General features: G+C 43.0%; 1 protein-coding gene across 3 annotated transcripts in view; it reads left to right on the top strand.

The window, feature by feature from the left end:
* The window catches only part of RTTN (rotatin), a 324,013-nt gene that overhangs the window by 48,810 nt on the left and 254,597 nt on the right, over positions 1-20,606 (top strand). For all 3 annotated transcript variants that reach the window (XM_075314609.1, XM_075314608.1, XM_075314610.1), the window contains exons 5-9: positions 886-978; positions 3,739-3,832; positions 8,917-9,031; positions 16,091-16,241; positions 17,093-17,252. In XM_075314609.1, coding sequence (XP_075170724.1) covers positions 886-978; positions 3,739-3,832; positions 8,917-9,031; positions 16,091-16,241; positions 17,093-17,252 — 613 coding nt within the window. The remainder of the gene's footprint in view (positions 1-885; positions 979-3,738; positions 3,833-8,916; positions 9,032-16,090; positions 16,242-17,092; positions 17,253-20,606) is intronic.

Genomic DNA, 20,606 nt, shown 5'->3' with positions numbered 1-20,606 from the left:
CATCCGGTTTGAGCCGTGCGGCTCAATCCGGCTGTGAAGCCTATGCAACGGATGCGGTGAAAACACCGCATCCTTTGCATACATTTTTTACATGCGGCCGGTCCGGTTTTTGCCGCTTGCGGCATGCTACTGAGCATGCGCAGTGGCAAAAACCGCATGCGGCGGCCGGATGCGTTTTTTGCCGCATCGCGCCGCATCCGGCATCCATAGGGATGCGTTGGGAAAAGCGCCGCATCGGCCGGATGCGGCGCGATGCGTTTTTTTTTTGCCGGAGCAAAAAACGTGCCAGGGAACGTTCCATCCGGCCGCCGCATCGGCTAAATCTGCCGCATGCGGCAAAAAACGGACGGAACGCAAGCCCATGCGGCACAATGCGGCACTAATTAAAGTCTATGCAGGAAAAACGCAATCGGCAGCAAAAAAAAAACGGTTGCGGTTTTCCTGCAAAGTGCCGGATTGTGCCGCATTGCAAAAGCCGGATGTGTGAAAGCAGCCTTACCTGGGGGGCGTATCATAGTCTGGAAAATCCAGTAATTAGTGCTGCACTTGTAACATATTTGGATATTGGGTGAAAATTCACTTCTTAAATTGATCCCAAGTTGCTTTGGATGTAATGGTATTTCTCAGCTATTTACATGCGTATAGATGGGATTTTGACTCCTGCTTCCATAGATATAATGGTAATGTGAGCTGTATAGGATGTGTCTTGTACATGCTGTAACAGTTACATCTTTCTTCTAGCATTATCTCTGGCAATGTCACATGGATTTTGCCTGGCAGAATGTCTGCTAAAAATATATACTACAGAATAGAATATCTGGCTAGAAGCCGGTGTCAGGGGACAGGATGTTCCGCGGCAGTCACAATTGTACTTTCTCTCTTTAGCTGTACAGCAAAAAGATAATGTTCCTGTTGGATATTTTCAGCAAGACACTTCAAGATTTCAACCCACAGAAATGTATCAAGAAGAAAACCGAGGTATGGGTCATGAGAAAGTGGTAATATTAAATCATCCATCTCCCTGCTACTAGGATCAGCTGTTGTGGTTTCTGGTGTAATTAGCTAAAAATAACAGAAAAAGTTTGCTTTGCAGTTATTTAATGGACATTACTAGCAGAAATTCTGCTCAGCGGTGTCTTATAATCACTTGGAATTCCTGGAAATGAAATAATTGACTTATAAAAATTAATATTAGAAACAGTTAACTTTATAGAACTAATATGTTCTTAAAAAAATTGAGATTGCAATACCCTAATTATGTTTGTAGTTTGACTTATTGTGATCTCTAAAATGGACTTCTGAAAGCTTGGCCCACTGTTTAAAAAAAATAAATTTCAATTAAATAGAGAATAAACGGGTAAAAACGAACAGTCTTTGAAAAAAAGAACTCGCGGAGAACATATCCAAAACTCTGGCGTTTCAGAGTAAAGCCCCTGTCACATTTAAAAACTTACCAGCGATCCTGAAAATGATGCGACCCGATAAGGATCGCTGGTAAGTCGCTGGGAGATCGCCGGTGAGATGTCACACAGTCACATCTTACCAACGACGCAGTAATGATCAGCGACCTGTATAACGATCTCGGCGGGCGTTGGGACTGTGTTAGGAGGTCGTTGGTAGGTGTCAAACACAGCGATGTATCCTGCCCAGCAGGACATCACCTTTCAAGAAAATGGCCTGGACCATTCAGCAACGACTAGCGATCTCACAGCAGGGAACTGATCGCTGGTAGGTGTCACACATAATGAGATCGCTGCTGCGGCACAGAAACGGTGAGGCAACAACGATCTCGTTAGCGATCTCGTTAGCGATCTGGTTGTGTGTGACGGGGCCTTTAAATATAATCATAAACATTTTCCAGGGACCATAGGCAAAGACGAGATCAGTCCAGTGATGACTCAGGCTGGCTTTCCCCAACGCTGCTCCACGTGATTGACAGACCTAAGGTATGTACTTGGGTTGAGACCTGTCAAGTAGAGTGATGGGGAAGAAGCCAGCTGAGTATGGCATTAGACTAGTCTCGTCTCTGCCCATGTTACTTATGGTTTGGGTAGCATATATCAATTGACAGGTTCCCTTTAAAAGGGTGGTCCGAAGCTAAAACTTATATTAATTCTAAATACTTATCTAATGTCATAATCTAATCTCTTTTCCAATATACTTTAATTAAAAAGAACATACAGTTCCTTCACTATACTCTAATGGCTTTATTTATTTATTTATTTTTTCTTAACCACTTCTTCTTTGTCAATGTTTGAGAATCCCAGTTCGTGCTGGCATAGTCAAACGTGAAGAGCGGGCAGATATTGTGATCGCTGCCACAGCTTCTTCCCCCTCCCTTAAATGAAGCGTCATCAATACCGTCTTTTTCAGAGGCAGAGCTAATCCCTGTTCTACTGAGCACACAAAGGTTGTCAATTCCGATATATGCTCAGTAAATTCTTGTCACTGTTCTCTGTGCAGTGACCGTGCTCTTACTGGCTCTGATTATACGTATCAAGCTGGCGAGAGAGTGCACTGTCAGTGTGTTGTAAGAAGATTACCTTGTGTGCCGGAAAAGCAGAGACCACTACCGCCCCTGCAAGTGATGTCACCTGGTCTCTACTTTTTCTGCACTCCTAGTATTTTTCTTACAACTGACAGTGCGCTCTCTTGCCGGCTCGTCAATTCTGAGCAAGTGCACTGTCACTATGCATATTGCACAGTGACAAGAACTTACTAAGCATTCATTGGAATGCATATCTGACACATGTTCAGTAGAGCAGGGACCAACTCCGACCCTGAAACGGATGTCACTGATGACATTTGGATTCTGGATTGGGCAGAGACTGCAGTCACTGGTACTCCCTCCCAGCATGCACTGGGATTCTCAAACGACGCTTCATCAAAGAGGAAGTAGTGAAAAAATAAAGCATGTAGAGTAATGAGGGAGCAGTAGGGACTTTTTAATTAAAAAGTATATTAGGAAAGAGATTAGATTATGACATTAAATAATTAGGCATTTAGGATTAAAATAAAGTTTAGTTTTGTATCGCCCCTTTCTTTTTGTTCATTTTTATGCTAATTCTAATGGCTTACACTGTTGTATTACTTGTCATGAATGTATCATTTTTGTAAAACATGTTGTACATATTTTCCTTCTGTGGACAGGGCTGATGGCACATTAGAAAGACAAAATTATATGATTTCATTATAATGGAAGGCAAGGATCTGTCCTCATTGCCATGTGTATGACAAAGAATAGAGAGCTAAGATTATTGTAATGGAAGATTATGACAAAACACAAGCCAAGCGCTCCGTAGACAATAGTGAGAGGCTGTCAAGTTGAAAGAAATGTTTAGATGAGTGTCCTTTACATAGGAGAGTGATTCCTTTGTTGGACCCTCGTCAGTCCGGTGTGTATGGGGGGGGCTGATGACGGGCTTATTTCAGCAGTTGACAGCCCCCTTGTCTGTGATGAGCAGTGCATAGACAGGAACATTCATCTAAATATACCTTTGTGTTTTGTTTTTGCACTCCACAACCCCATTAAATGAGTTTTCACATGGATACCAAATGAGAACAACTTATGGTTTCCAGTGTTTAGCATGCAGGCATAAAGAGCATCATATGAGAATATGGCCAAAACTGAGCTCTCATTGCTTCTGTAATCTCCGTAATGCTTTTTCCCATAAAATATTTTTTAGAGACCGGTAATGCAGTTATTATATGCTGTGTATCTTCTTTGCTTCCACACAGTACATCATGGTAAAAGCTCGTGTTTGAAGTTCTCTACATTTCCCTGGCTGACATTGACCACGACAGATAAGCATGTGCTCTCAACAAATGAATCGTAAGTAATTTTTTTCTCTCGTGAAACTCATGCTTAACTGGGAATGGGATGTGTTATTAGCAATTATAGAAGGTGTCCACTTTGATAAATCTATTCACAAGGAAAGGTAGAACATTTCTATCCTATTTTGTTATACTAGCTTTTATACCATCTTATGATTGCTCCTTATGTCTCAAAATAACATTTAAGCTCAAGATTTATTTTGAAAATGAAAAATGGGTTCATGGTCTTTGGACAACCTTATGACATACGGCTATGTATGGGGACCAAAGCTAAGTTTTATGCCTTTTTGTTATGTTTTATATATTATATGCCATTTCTCACAACATTTTTATCCAATCTGTCACCATTTTACTGACAACAAAGTTAGTGTACATGTACCAAAATAGCTCCTATAGTTCAATAAATATACAGGTATTATCACCCAAAACAATACCTTCTAGCGATGCCCATGTTAGTGTGTGTGTGTGTGTGTGTGTCTTGAAATGCCATAAAAAACAAACAAACAACGTTGGATATCACCCATGCGAACAATGCAGATATAAGATCTATTATGGGCAGACTGGTGATGTGTTGTCAGAGGAAAAAAACATTTTAGTGGGAATATATGGAAAAAAAATGAATATGGGGAAATTAGAAATGGTGCAGATGAATGGCTGGCCAGTACTGTAAGTAGTTTCAACCACTTGTAGTTATCTGTTGAGTGAGTGAGTGGTTGGGGGGGAGCCTTGTAACATAGTCATCCGGATGGGCACAAATATGATCAAATTATTAATGAACTCTGTGAGTCTTTCCTTATGTCTAACTTCTCTAATCCTTGCCTTAAAGAGAATCTGTCAGCAGGTTTTTGCCACCTCATCTGAGAGCAGCATAATGTAGGCAGAGACTCTGAATCCAACTCTATATCACTTAGATTAGTGAGTGCAGCCATTCTGACACAATCCGAGCTTTTAGGTGTAGGAAATTAACAGAGCTGAGAAAGCTATCCCTGCCCACACCAGGCTCTCAATAGGGATTGACACCTCACTGTCAATGTACAATCAAAGGAGGGGGTGTGCTGGACTGTTGTGCACAAGACAATGTAGTCCAGCACTGATAATCATAGGTGATAAAGCCTTTAGCTTAAAGCGAACCTGTCAGATCAAGTATGTACCCAGAACCATGGGCAGTTCTGGGTGCCTATTTCTAATCCCTGCCTAACTGTCCCAGCATATACTAGCATACACAAGGAGATCTTTATAAAAAGTATTTCTAAAAATCCTTTATGCTATGCTAATGAACACAGGGACTAGTCGTCCACAGGGGCATGTAACCTGCTATTGAACCAGCATCATCGGTATGGACGTGCATACCTGTCTGTTGTCACCTCTGCCTCAGACGCCGGGTTTAGGCTCAGTGCTCTTGATCAGAAGCCCCAGCACTTCTGGTCATGTGCACTGGACCTCTCTGAAGCCGGAACGTGTACACCCAGCTTCATAGTGTGCATGGCCGGAAGTGCGGTGACGTCTGATCATGCGCACTGAGTCTAAACCCAGCGTCTTTGTGGATCGCCATGTGACCACTTAGTCGATCAATGGCAGTGCCTACAACTGGTATATCCAGAATCCGCCTATCAGGGGAATCTGAGTGGGTGGGGGATGGCTCGGAGCATTTTACTACTTTTAATATTTTTACTTCTTTCTGATCGATTCTTTAACAATCATAATTGGTCAGACTATCCCTTTTAAGTGAACAGTAAAGGATTTAAATGTGTTGATAGTTTTTGTCTTGGCTGATGTATACTGTGTTAGCTTTGTTAGGCGTGCAGACTGGGGCAATGATGTAATTGCCATTATATTCCAGAGCACTGATGAAAGTTGCGGTTTTCCCCTTTAATCATAAGATGCCACATGATTTCATTGCATTTCACATTTCCAGCCTCTCATTATTTCCTAGATAAGGTGCAGTGTTGTAGATTTATTGCTGTGGCAGATAAACTGCAGACACAAGAATAAGCTGCGAGGTCTCACAATTGGTGCAGTACGCACGCATATATTTCTCCAAGTCCCCTGAGCCAAGCAAATGGGCAAAAGATATGTAGTTATCAGGCAAGTGATACAAGGCGTAAATACTCTGAATCTAGAAGCTTTGTTCCAGTCCGCTGAGAATTTAGTGCCGTTCATAAAGCTTTATTCCCTGGCCTGTTTCTGTTTAGCCTTGCTATGTGGTGACATTTGCGTCTGCATCATGTAAAAAAGCAAAGTCAATGGAGGTTTGAAGAGCAGTTTCATTGCTCCTTTCTTTAAGTCATCACAATCTGCTCTGATGATTGAAAGCTTTGGAGCCGTATAGTGTTTAAATTGCAGATTTGTAAGGGTCCTCCGCTGTTCTTGACCGGAGCCCTTCGCAGGTGTCTCGAGTAGCTCTTCATAGCGTTTCATTTTACCTGTTTGTGTTTTTTTAGCTGCATTTTTTTTTTAGTAACCGATTCCAATAAACGGGTCAGTGCCTCCGTCATTATCATTCAGGAAAAGGGTCTGTTCCACTCGAATAACATATGTTTGCTTGATACTACATCTCCTAAAGTACCGACACAATTGTAAGAGCTTTTTAATTGCCTAGCCACTTGATCTGTCATTTGCATTTCAGACTTCATTTCCGTGTTCAAAGGCAACCATACATGAATTATTCTCCGATCGACATTAAACAGGTTGAAAAACTCCATAAACAACACCGTTTTCTAAAAGCCCCCTCCACCACTTTCTAAAGGCTTTCCAATTTGTGCCTACTGAATAATTTTAATTTTTTTTTCAATATTTTTTTTCCATATCCCAAAATTAAAATGTAAAGACCATTCTAGTTGTTTTCATTTCTCGACTACTGGAGTTATTTTTGAGAAATAATAAAAAATGTCTACATTTCCAGAGAAGTATTTAGTGTTATAGCCGCATGCTGTGAAAATGAAGGCGGGATGATGTGTTTGTAAGAATGTAGGCCAAATAAAATGACTGTAATTTTAGCTATTACTCTTTGTACAGCGCTGAATGAAACGGTGAATGAATCACTAGAACGAGATTGTTACTCCGCAGTCCTCTGCTTCCACAGATTTCATACAGAATTGGCTTTCTAATTTGGGAAATCAAAGGGAGTAAATAAGCTTCGGTTACGTGTTTTTGTAATACTTCCATTAACCATGTTTTTGGAGGAACATTTTAGCCTTGATTTTTTATTAGATATGTTTTACAGGCCGGTTTCTCAAGATGGTGATGCAGTTGCCAAAGAGCAGCTGTAAGATTTGAGCTGAAAACTGTTTGATAAATCGCCCACACAGTGTTTAGCCAAAATAGGTTTTAGCTATCAACAGAACAGAGGACTAGATCCCCACCAATCAGGAGGAGCGCGATCTCGTGTTCCCGGTATGAATGGAGTATTAGTGCACGCGCAATCACTGCTCCATTCCTCTACAGCGGGAGTGGGCAATTAATTTTCACGAGGGGCCTCATGAGAGACCATGACTGGTGTGGAGAGCCAAACCAATAGGCTGAAGTTAATTCTGCTCAGTCCTAATATTAACATATTCATTATTATTGTATATTAATATGAATTGTATCACTTAGTATTGAACAGAATTAAGTATGCTGACGTCCCACTATATACAGTATGAGGCCACATACAGCCCCCTCTACAATACAGGATGCGCCCCAGCATAGCTGACATTGTATATAGAGGGGCTAAGTGGGGGCTCCGACAGTATTTTAGACAGGCCATGTATGGGCATAGCCTCTCTATATATAGTGGGAGCCTCCACATGGCCCTTTTATATGCAATGTCAGCCCCCACAAAGCCTCCTATATACAGTTTAAGTTCCCACATAGCCCCCATGTGTAGTATGAGCCCACTGAATCTCCTAAATACAGTATGAGCCCACACATAACCTCTTAAACACAGCATGAGCCCTCACATTGCTGCCCAAGTACATTATGAGCCCCACATACCCTCATATATACAGTATATATGTCCCATTTAGCTTTCTATATTATAGCATGAGCCCCCACATAGCTGACTATTTACAGTATGAGCAACATAGCCTCCTATTGTGAGCCCCAAATAGCTGCCTATATACAGTATGCGCCCCCACATAGCCTCCTAAACACATCATGAGCCATCACATAACCTCCTAAATACATTGAGCCCCACATACCCTCCTATATACAGTATGAGCCCCACTTAGCCCCATAAATAAAGTATGAGTCCTCTCATAGCCTCCTATATACTTTGAGCCATATAGCCTCCTGTATACAGCATAAGCCCCATAGAGCCTCATATATAAAGTGTGATTCCCCATATAGCCTCCCATATACTTTGAGCCCCCACATAGCCTCATATGTACAGCATGAACCCCATATAGCCTCCTATATACATTTCTGAGCAACCACATAGCGTCCTATATACATAAGCCCAACGTAGCCTCTTATATACTTGAAGCTCCATATAGCCTCCTATATACATGTTGTGCCCCCACATAGCCTCCTATATACATTATGAGTTCCTACACCGCCTCCTACATACAAACATCCGATACACATGAAAAACAAAACACTCGCCTCGCTCCCGTTCCACCCGGCATTCTGCTCAGTCCACACAGAACATGTCATGATGTGATGTCATTGCGTCTGCTGTGCGTCACACTGACTTGAGGAAGACTGAGCCACCGGCCCCTTTTCCACCATTGTATTTACTGTCTGAATCCTGTGCATGGAAATAATGGTGACATCTGACAGCGGGCAGCTACGGAAACTGGAGTGGGCATATTATGGCCCGCGGTCCATTGTTTTCAGTTTTTTGGGTGTCTCGGTCCATGGGCCAGACTAGAACAGCCAGAGGGCCAGATATGGCCCATGGGCTGCACTTTGCCCAGCCCTACTCTTACGGTTATGTGTGCAGTAGTGCACGTGTGACTACTGTTTCTACCATATGCTTACTACCACTCCATTCCCATGGGCCCCCCATTTTATTGTTTTACTGGGCTGAAAATGTGTCCTCAGTCACATCAAGTATTGAGTTTTTAGTACATTGCTAACGTCTTATTCATTTTATCATTTTAGCTCACTGAGAAGCAAAGACCATGGTTTAATCTGGAGAAGTTGTCATCTACTACAAGATGTTGTGATGGAAGATTTTCCCTGTGAAATCTTTCTCCAAAGACCAAAAATTGTGAAGGTTAGCTAAAATAAAATTGCAATATTGTTTTATCTTTTCTACATTATTATTAAGTAACCAATCGACCTTTGCAATCAGTTGCTCCAATACATCTACAATGAAAATCAAGCAACTTTGCAATTGATCCTCATTGAAACTCCACAGAGACCAGTGTTTTCATAGTAACAGACTATAGACTAATTCATTGTCGTCTGAACCTGCTTACAAATTGCCATCGTCAATGGGTAATTGATGGGTAATCAATGTCTGGTCACCTAATTCTGTGGCATTCTGAATGAAGAACAGTTCAAATGCTCAGCATTTTATGCAAATTGTCTCTCCAGGACTGGAGACAAACTCTAGCGCAGCACCACCTATTGGAAGTGGCGATCCTAAAAGTCAAAAGTGGATTTTTAACAATCCTTTGCATATGACTTAGGATATATGCCAGATCAGAATCCCAATTTGCAGACACTGTGCTAAAATCCACAAACAGTTTTTTCGTTGTGTTTTTTGTGTGCATTTTTGACGCTGAGTTTTTGTCTGTTTGCTGTGCTATCCTTTAAATAAAGCTGCTTTGTTTTTTAAACTTCCTGGTATTAACATTCTTAGGTGTGGATTACATGACTTTTTGATGCGTTTACACTGCGTGAAATGCACTAAAAACGCATGTCTGTTTTTTACCTGCGTATTTTCCGCATCTATTGTAAGTCAAGGAGAAATTCACACAAAAAACTCAGCCTACCTGCAGAAGAAATTGACGTTCTTCAGATTGGAAAAATTCACCAACGGTCAGTTTATGCAGTGTAAAAAAAGCACAGTGGACATGAAATTTCTATAAAGCCCATCCACTTTGCCGGTAGTGTACAATGTGCAATTTTGCCACAGCAAAAATAAGCAATGTCAAAAAAGCGAAAAAAAAAAGCTCATCGTGGGCACTTGCCCTTAATTTTAAACACTAAGGGTGTGTGCCCACGATCAGCGTTGGCAGCATTTTGGATGCAGCGTGTTTTCGCTGCGTCCAAAATACAGCGATGTGCAGTACAGCCACAGTGGATGGGATTTCTAGAAATTACGTGCCCACTGTACATGTCGGTAAAGGTATCACAACTACAAAATTTTAATTTTGTTTCTCTTACTGAGAGCAATCAATCACTGTACATGTATGACACCCCTGATCTTATTAGGGTGTCACTGGGAACTGCACCCCTTTTCCTTATGGTGCAGAACTCACCCTCCATGGTTCTGGGATCCTAACTATTGGTATTGCTTCCATCAGCATTCAAATCCTAGCCACATCTTACACCACACCCTGTCAGGCACACCAGTGGGTGGTCTAGCTGGAAAAGGGCCACCCACCTAGGGATTAGGCAGACTGGTGGGAGGGACATAGTCAGTTGAGTGGTAGCCCTCAGAGAGTGAGGAGCCGAGGGAGTTGTAGCTCCCTGGGAGACTTTGGCTAGGTCGCAAACGGTGGTCTGGGACCAGAGGAGTCGGAGACTCGGTCGCAGGGTATTGGAGAAGGGTGACCAGACTTGGTTTTGGAGAACGGTCGGCACCGGCAAATCTAGTAACCGGACTGGTACCGAGCACGGCGGGGTACTGGAACCTAGATCAGGGAGTAGCTTCACGCAACCTGGTAATTAACCTGTGGAGGATAGTCTCTTTATGAACTTTCCCCAAGTGCTCAGAGATCGAAGGCACCAACACAACGAGGGGGATAGGGCTTTCCAGCTTATGCGGTCCACTGAAATACCAAGTGTCAGCCATCGAGAGCACAGCTCCTCTATATAATCGTAGGGAACGGGACCCCGAAAGCACCAGGCCAAGGAGTCATTCAGAAACGTCTAAACACAGTGCATGGAGGCAGGTCCAGAACCATCAGCAATTCCAACGGGGATGGATTCCCGGACGAGCTCCCCCGAGTGTCAGCGGCACCCAGAGTATTGGTTTACTCCTGTGTCAGTCTGCTTAATGGTCGCACCAACATGACACGGCCTGCGTGAGTACGCTGCTCTCCCCTGAGTCTGCCCGCCTGGCCTGCACCACGCTTCCTTACAACTCCACCATCCCGGGGCCTCCCCTACCCGTGGAGGGAACGTCATCTGGCTGCCCCACTCCATCTCCACTGGGTACTCCCATCGGCAGCGGCGGTACTCCCCTTACCGCGAACCACAGGTGGCGTCACGAACACTAATCCCCTGTAAATAGTTCCTCCCTTTTAGTTTCGAGTGGCTGTAAGTCCCTGGGACCGGAGACCCTCGAGCCACAGCAACCCCGGATCCGAGCAGTCCGACTGCTGCAGGGGCGGTACACAAGTACGGTCCACAGCGAAAACTGACCTGCCGTGTGGCTTTCCAAGCTGCAGCATGTCAATTCTTTGCTGTGGAGTTGCAAGCGTGCTCTGTAGGGAGAGCACAAGTGAGATGCAACAGCGCCCCGAACCCTAATTGTGGGCACAGGCAACTGCGGTCTCCTACATTCTCCTGCAGAGGAGACTCGTGGCCCTGCAGGTCAGGACCCATCACGACCAGGACTCAGGATGTCACCCTGGTCATGGGCACATACCCTTAGGGGCCGACACATCAAAGTGTTTACTAGCGAGTTTCCTGCTCTGTGTGTATAGGACATTTTGAAAAGTTGCAACATTTTTGCCTAACACAAAGTTGCGCAACATTTTAGCAATTTTTGACTTTGTTTGCACTGGCAGTATTAATGAATCTGGGCCGTAATTCACAGTGATACTCATAGATGAATTTTTCAGCAAGAGATTACTGCATCTTCTTCACCGACAATAATAATACAGCTTTGACCTTCCTGGGCCTTTTATCATGGACCTCTCCAAGTTGAGATAAAGCTGCAGGCGTTATGTCAGAAGAAATGGTAGTTTAATTACACCTTGTAAAATTAGCCAGATTTTTGCTTATACATGGTAAAAAAATAACATTGAGCATACAGTGCCTACAAGTAGTATTCAACCCCCTGCAGATTTAGCAGGTTTACACATTCAGAATTAACTTGGCATTGTGACATTTGGACTGTAGATCAGCCTGGAAGTGTGAAATGCACTGCAGCAAAAAAAAAAGTTATTTATTTTTTTATTTTTTTTTTTAAATTGTGAAAAGTTTATTCAGAGGGTCATTTATTATTCAACCCCTCAAACCACAAGAATTCTGTTTGGCTCCCCTAAAGTATTAAGAAGTATTTTAGGCACAAAGAACAATGAGCTTCACATGTTTGGATTAATTATCTCTTTTTCCAGCCTTTTCTGACTAATTAAGACCCTCCCCAAACTTGTGAACAGCACTCATACTTGGTCAACATGGGAAAGACAAAGGAGCATTCCAAGGCCATCAGAGCCAAGATCGTGGAGGGTCACAAGGCTGGCAAGGGGTACAAAATCCTTTCCAAGGAGTTGGGCCTACCTGTCTCCACTGTTGGGAGCATCATCCGGAAGTGGAAGGCTTATGGAACTACTGTTAGCCTTCCACGGCCTGGACAGCCTTTGAAAGTTTCCACCCGTGCCGAGGCCAGGCTTGTCCGAAGAGTCAAGGCTAACCCAAGGACAACAAGGAAGGAGCTCCGGGAAGATCTCATGGCAGTGGGGACATTGGTTTCAGTCAATACCATAAGTAACGTACTCCACCGCAATGGTCTCCGTTCCAGACGAGCCCGTAAGGTACCTTTACTTTCAAAGCGTCATGTCAAGGCTCGTCTACAGTTTGCTCATGATCACTTGGAGGACTCTGAGACAGACTGGTTCAAGGTTCTCTGGTCTGATGAGACCAAGATCGAGATCTTTGGTGCCAACCACACACGTGACGTGTGGAGACTGGATGGCACTGCATACGACCCCAAGAATACCATCCCTACAGTCAAGCATGGTGGTGGCAGCATCATGCTGTGGGGCTGTTTCTCAGCCAAGGGGCCTGGCCATCTGGTCCGCATCCATGGGAAGATGGATAGCACGGCCTACCTGGAGATTTTGGCCAAGAACCTCTGCTCCTCCATCAGGGATCTTAAGATGGGCCGTCCTTTCATCTTCCAACAAGACAACTACCCAAAGCACACAGCCAAGAAAACCAAGGCCTGGTTCAAGAGGGAAAAAATCAAGGTGTTGCAGTGGCCTAGTCAGTCTCCTGACCTTAACCCAATTGAAAACTTGTGGAAGGAGCTCAAGATTAAAGTCCACATGAGACACCCAAAGAACCTAGATAACTTGGAGAAGATCTGCATGGGGGAGTGGGCCAAGATAACTCCAGAGACCTGTGCCGGCCTGATCAGGTCTTATAAAAGACGATTATTAGCTGTAATTGCAAACAAGGGTTATTCCACAAAATATTAAACCTAGGGGTTGAATAATAATTGACCCACACTTTTATGTTGAAAATTTATTAAAATTTAACTGAGCAACATAACTTGTTGGTTTGTAAGATTTATGCATCTGTTAATAAATCCTGCTCTTGTTTGCAGGCTCTAACTTATTTGCATCTTATCAAACCTGCTAAATCTGCAGGGGGTTGAATACTACTTGTAGGCACTGTAAGTACCATGCTGTCTATTCCTGCGAATTCTGCAGAGAAAAGATATAAAAGGTAAACTGATTTCTGCCGCGGAGGAGCTCTGGAGAGCCACACAAGGATTAGCTCCAATTAATGGGAATCTGTCAGGAGCGTTTTACATTTTGAAACTAGTGATCTGACTGTATAGATCCTGACACCGCAATAAATCCAGTTTGAAAGCGCTGAGAAACTGAGCTTTAAAGCCATATGCAAATTAGCCTGGAAGTGCTCGGGGGGCATGTCTATGTGCTCTGTACTTCAGAGCTTGATTTCTCAGTGCTGGCACATTAGATTACTAAAGAAGGGTGTGATGTTTATTGTCCTAGAAACTACATGGTCATATCACTGGTTAAGTGTAAAATTTACAGGGAATCTGTCATGGAGAAAATGCAGACTGATCTGTGGGCAGCGTGATATAGATCAGGTGGATATAAAGTTGTGTTGGAAAGATTCAGTATTAGGACTCTGACATCCGTGATGATCGGTCTGATCTCTGATGGCGATGCATGGTCTGGCTGCACGTCTCCTGACCCGTGTGTGGCAGTGCCATATAGTTCTACAAGGCTGTCGCCCTCTGTTCGGGAGACGTGCACTCAGAATTATCATCCAAGATTGGACCAATGATTAGGGACCTCTGAAAGAGCCCTAAGCTTTGCTAATCATTTAACCACGTCCTCTTTCTGGGCTTTTCTGTCCAGTGGCTTTCCTTCCAGTTTGTAGAAGTGTGAATGTAGAGATCTTGACAATTCATTATAGCAGGAGTCCATCTTCTAATTCGAGCACCATAAGGAAGGGGTAGGAGCCCCCTGAATATTTTTCTGAATAAAGGGATAAGGCCAGGCTTAACTACAGACAAAGGGGTGCTTAAAGGGAAAAAAATTACAATAATAATAAACAAATCCCTAGCACTCAATAGACAAGAGTCTGTAATGATGCAAAACGTGTTTCATTTCTAGAATATCTGCAAAAGGAAAATTGCACCTCAACCAGATTATAAAGCCAACGTTTCAGCTAGACTTGGACTTTGTCAAGGTTTTGTGTATAATAGAGTTGGGGAAAAATGACGAATTGGGCGTCAAAAGACCGTAGCTTAGAGGAGGCGTCAATTTTTGTGAGAACTTTGCAGATATTCTATAAATAAAATACGTTTTGCATCATTACAGACTCTTGTCCTATTGAGTGTTAGGGATTTAAATATTTTTCTGGACTGAAATTCCCAGGAGGAGCAGAGGTTTAAATGATAAAAACCATGGATATACCGAATCCTTTCTCACAACGCTATGTATCAATCTACTCTGCTGCCCCTGCTCTACAACATGGTGCCTGCAGGTTGTATTTTCATAGTGCTAGGTTCCCTTTAAATGGAGCTAATCCGTGTGTGGATGTTTAGCACTGTAATGTGCACATCTATGGCAGAATCCATTTCAGCCTCCGATTTCTGCAGCAGCTTCTGCATTACTATAAATGATTGACAGATTTGCATAATGTATAATCACCACATGTGAATGTACACGTAGTAAGCAGCAATATAATACATGTGATTCATCTGTAATCACTGGTTATGGGCGAATAATGAGATATTCGGGTTTGGATTATTGGTACCAAATACCAAGTACTATTCCAGTATTTGTCACGAATAACGAGCCTGATGCAAGTCCATGGGGATCCGGAGCATTTTTCTGGGAAGTCTTCAATTCAGTCTCCATTGACTTAAGCCTGCCTTACATGTTACAATTACACATGCGATCTCGTATGCGATCGCACACGCCCCCATCGTATGTGCAGCACATTCAATTTGTTGCCCGTGTCGCACAAATGATTAAATCCCGTCCCACGTACTTACCTACCATACGACCTCACTGAGCGGCAAACATCCTCTTCCTGTAGTGGGAGGGACGTTCTGCGTCACAGCGACGTCACATGGCAGCCGGCCAATAGAAGCAGAGGGATGGAGATGAGCGGGATGTAAACATCCCGCCCACCTCCTTCCTTCCGCATTGCAGGCGGGACACAGGTAAGATGTGTTCATCATTCCCGGGGTGTCACACACTGCGATGTGTGCTGCCTCGGGAACATTGAACAACCGGACGTTCAATATTTGGAATTTGAACGCCGTGTATGCGATGAACGCGTTTTCGTACAATCGCAATCGCACGTAGGTTTCACAAGCTACAACAACACTAACTATGCCGGATGTGCGTCACTTGCGACGTGACCCTGCCGACACATCGTTAGATTTATTGTAGCGTGTAAAGCCTGCTTTACATTAGGCTCATTATTCGTGACAAATACTGGAATAGTACTCAGGATTCAGTAAAAATAATCTGAACCTGAATATCTCACTATTCGCCCATCATTAGTAATCACACGCATTGTATTATTGCTATTTTTTAGCTAATGTTACATGCATTGTACATGTCTGTTTAATGTTGTATGAGGTTAATGTGACATTTTACTGATCAGTTGGTGTGTAGGAAATACATGATATACTAATCCCTGCTATGTGTTACCTCTGCAGAGCCTTTTGTCTTTGCTGAGCCTTGCATTTGAAAAAGATGGCCAACAACATTTGGCGTTTCAGTCTGCGTCCTGTTTGCGTCGCTTGTGTACATTGCTTAGAAGCCGACTGAACTTTCATCGAGATCCTGGCTTCTTGAGCACTAAACAAGGTAAACCTAATCTAAGAACAGAATTGAGATTAGGAACCTGGTCCAGTGGCCATGTTGGTAGTCTGGACCAGAACCGTGACATCTTCTCTTCTCTTGCCTCATAGACATCATCCTCTCTGATTAGTAGTCCTGACTTGATATCTTCTCGCCTACTAACCAGAAGAAATGGAAATGTCTCCAGGTGGGAGGAGGTCACTGTTCTCGCTGTCACCGATGATAGACTTTGTTGTACCAGGATCTGTTTGTCCATCTCTATTTCAGAGTCATACTTAAAAAAAAAAAAAAAAAAAAAAAAAAAAATAAAATAAAAAAAAAAAAATTCTAAATAGTTTCTTGCAATATGATTTTAGTATTTGTGGGTTGTTTTCTCAGCATTGCAACTGCTAGTTAATCTGTTCTTTGGAGTTTAGAGATCATAGAGGCGGCACCATTATTTAGAGGCATCACTACAGGGGGCTGAATACAAATGCACATAACAATTTTCAGATTTATATTTGTCAAATATTGAGAAAACCAAATACTTGCTACTTAATGTTGGAATATCGAATAAAATTCCCAAAAAATACATTTATGTTTGTGGGTGTAGCATGAAAAAAATGTGGAAAAGCTCATGGGGTGTGGATATTTCTCCAAACCAGTGTGCATTTGTAGTTTATATCTGCTTTTAACACCGGTCTTATAACCATTAATTGTAATGATTGGAGATTTCAGCCCTTTTCCCTGTATTAAATAAAAAATGGAAATAAGATTGATAAATCTTCTACAACGGCGTTATTTCTTGATGATCCATGAGTGGCTTCACTGTAAAGAACAGATAAATGAAATAATTCTTTCTCCTGATTATTCTTCAGATGTCATTTCTCAGAATTCCTCTGTGTCGTACCACACTCCAGCAGCTCAGACTTCACAGGACGCTTCCCCGGATAATGAACTTCTCCGGCCCTCTGCTGTGGGACGTGCTAACCAGAGGCTAAGTGGCGATGGGCAAGATTGGGATGCCACCTCCTCTAGGCAAGTGGCTACTAGACTGTTAGCCTTTCATTTATTGTCTTTCCATATCTAGATATACATACGCAGGAATATTCTGTTTCCTTGTAATGTGATGTATTGTCATCTCGTTAAATTTATCATCATTATGGAGGGTGCCTAATATAAAGGATGCCACGGTCACTGGTTAGCGTCACGTGCCTCAATGGTTAGTAGCATGGTGGATCAGTGGTTAGCACTGTAACCTTACATCGCTGGGGTCTTGTGTTCAAATCCCACCACGTACAACATCTGCAAGGAGTCTGTATGTTGTCCCAGTGTTTACATGGGTGTCCTCTGGGTTCTCCGGTTTCCTCACATACTCCAAAGACATTCTGATAGGGAATTTAGATTGTGGGCACCAGTGGGGACAGGGATGATCACATCTGTAAAGCGCTGAGGATTTAATGGGGCTGTATATTAGAATAAAATAAATACTAGACACTTGAGGAGGACCATTTGTTTCCTATGCTTCTTCATGACCACTTATGCCACATATTGGCATAGCTATTGTGACTTGTGTAGTCAGACCCCTAAACAGGTTACAAATGATGCTCGTTTTCCATAAATCTAGCTGACATCACTTACCGTATTTTTCGGACTATAAGATGCACTTTTTTCCTCCCAAATATTGGGGGAAAGTGGGGTGCATCTTATAGTCTGAATGTGGCTGAGAGGAATGAGGGTGCTGAGCGAGTCATCTGTGGCATGAGCAGGCTGTAGCAGCCTGTCGTGACCACGTGATGCTGCTCATTTCATATGCACGCCCATCCTCCCACTCATCATTCCTCAGCGCTGAAGCCAGCGATGATGGGCGGGGGGTGCACGCATAGTAAAGAGCCGGCCCGCGTGATCACCCCTGGCAACTACAGCCTGGAGTGATTATGTGCGGCTGTATTCACTGCTCCCCGTGCATCATCATCAGCGCGGGGGGCAATGAATCATTGTATTCACCTGTCCTCGTTCCCCTGCAGCACCGCAATCTCCTCCTGTCTGCCGGCCAGCTGATCTGTGTAGAAGCGGTGAGCACAGCGATGACGTCATCCCTGTGCGCACCGCTAGTCTCCACACAGGTCAGCTGACAGGCAGACAGGAGGAGATCGCGATGCTGCAGGGGAACGGTGACAGCTCCACACTCCAGCGGCGATGCTGCCGGTACTGACAGGAGGAGGAGCGATGCTGCATGGAGCGAGGAAAGTTGAGTATGAACATTTATTTTTTTTTTTTTGTGTGCCACATGTAGCGGGTCATAAAGCAGGATAGGGGTATATAGCAGGATGGATGGGGGTATATAGCAGGATGGATGGCGGTATATAGCAGGATGGCAGTATATAGCAGGATGGGGGTATATAGCATGATGAGGGCATATAGCAGGATGGGGTATATAGCAGGATGGGGGTGTATAACAGGATGGCATTATATAGCAGGATGGCATTATAGAGCAGGATTGCATTATATAGCAGGATGGTGGTATATAGCAGGATGGCGGTATATAGCAGGATGGGGGTATATAGCAGGATGGGGGTATATAGCAGGATAAGGGCATATACCAGAATGGCGATATGTAGAAGGATGGGGGCTTTACCATGATAGCTGTATATGGGCAGGATGGGAATATATACCAGGATGAGGGACATATATACAAGGATGGGGATCATATACAAGGCAGGAGGATCATTACCAGGATGGGGTACCTTAGTAGAGAATTTGGGGACATTATCATGTCGTGACTACATTTTTTGCTTAAAATTTTATTTTCCTTTTTTCCTCCTCTTAAACCAGGGTGCGTCTTATGGTCCGGTGCGTCTTATAGTCCAAAAAATACGGTATATGATGCATATTATGGTGTATCGCATTTAATAAATATTAACATGAATTTTTTTTCTATAAATATATATTATTTGTCCATACCAATCAGTTTGAGCAAGTAATAGGTTTTTGTTTTTGTGTTGTTGCTTATTTCTCTGAATATTAAGTGAAAATTAAGTATTTGCTTATTATGTTTCACTAGGAATATATCACAAAATATGTTGGGTTTTTTTTAAACTTGCTTTGGTTGTAAAATGTTAGGAGAGAAACGCATAGTATCTGACAGTACGGTGGCGCATCCACTAGATCAGCAGAGATTATAGCATTTTATGAAGCAATATCTTGACAATTTAGTTTTACATGTATCTTAACAGGTATTTTTTACAACTTTGTTTTATAGCAGCTGCAGAGCAATCCAGGCTTTTGGTGTACATGAAACTTTATCACTGTTTTTATTTATATATTTTTTGGGGGGTTGGGGTGTGAACCAGCAGAAATGCCTTCAAAATATAAACAAAGCATTGAGTTTGTCCTGCTAAAAAAAAACTGCCCTCTGTGGTCCCTGGTTTGGCCACTACACTTTAGCTTTTGTGCTTATTGCATGAAGGTTTCTTGTGACTCAGAAGCAATGTTAGTCAGCGAGGCAGAGCAGATCTGTGATTCGGCATGAGCAAAAATTTGCTGCATGTTGTGAATGGCAGGGTCTTGGATCACACGCTCCCATACAAGTCTATGGGTGCTTGAGAAACAATGATCAGCACTTGGAAGACATCCGAGTGCAGTGCGATATACACAGAGACAAACAATGGAGAAGATGGAGAAATTAATCTCTCCATCGTCTCACCTGTGATCCCACTCTTGAATGCGAGAGAATCGGAATAATGACACTCGGCTCACGCTGGCAGAGTTTAATCCGAGTGTCATTAGCATATAGCACCCGCTTTTCTCACATGCCATATGCAAGTGTGACCCTGGCCTTACACTGAGAAATGAAATGGAGGGATGCAGAGAGCTGCCAGAGCAGAGCGGAAACCATTTTGGTGTCTTTTTTTGTATAGCACTTTGCTAGATAGTGGACTTACAGACAATCTGAAGCAGAAAAATGGTATAATCTTTTTAATAAAGACTATTTTACTTAATTTTGCACTTAAAAAGTACATGAGCAATCAAAAGAAATCTATGACGATGCACATAGCCTTCACCCCCTTCTCACTCCCTGCTGGTCATGTATGTCACAGTTTTGGCGCTTGTGTATAGCGTAGACTCATCACCATACAGGGCAGATGTGGAGTGTAATAAATAACCAGCTTCTGCCCATAACAGCAGTGATCCACACTATCCGGGATCATTCCTCTTTAACCATAAAGATGTCACTGTTCATCACTGACAATTGCATGTAAATAGCGCGGTCAGTGCGCACGCTTACTGGCTCCCAGGGACGTGATCGCAGGGGAACAATAGGTTACTATGGCAGTCTGAAACCTGCTGAGTGAGGGTGTTGTGATTTATATTATGTACTGCAATACTATT

Source organism: Anomaloglossus baeobatrachus, chromosome 6, assembly GCF_048569485.1.
Source record: "Anomaloglossus baeobatrachus isolate aAnoBae1 chromosome 6, aAnoBae1.hap1, whole genome shotgun sequence".
In the NCBI taxonomy this organism is placed as follows: Eukaryota; Metazoa; Chordata; class Amphibia; order Anura; family Aromobatidae; genus Anomaloglossus; species Anomaloglossus baeobatrachus.
This window is presented reverse-complemented; position numbering and strand designations above follow the sequence as displayed.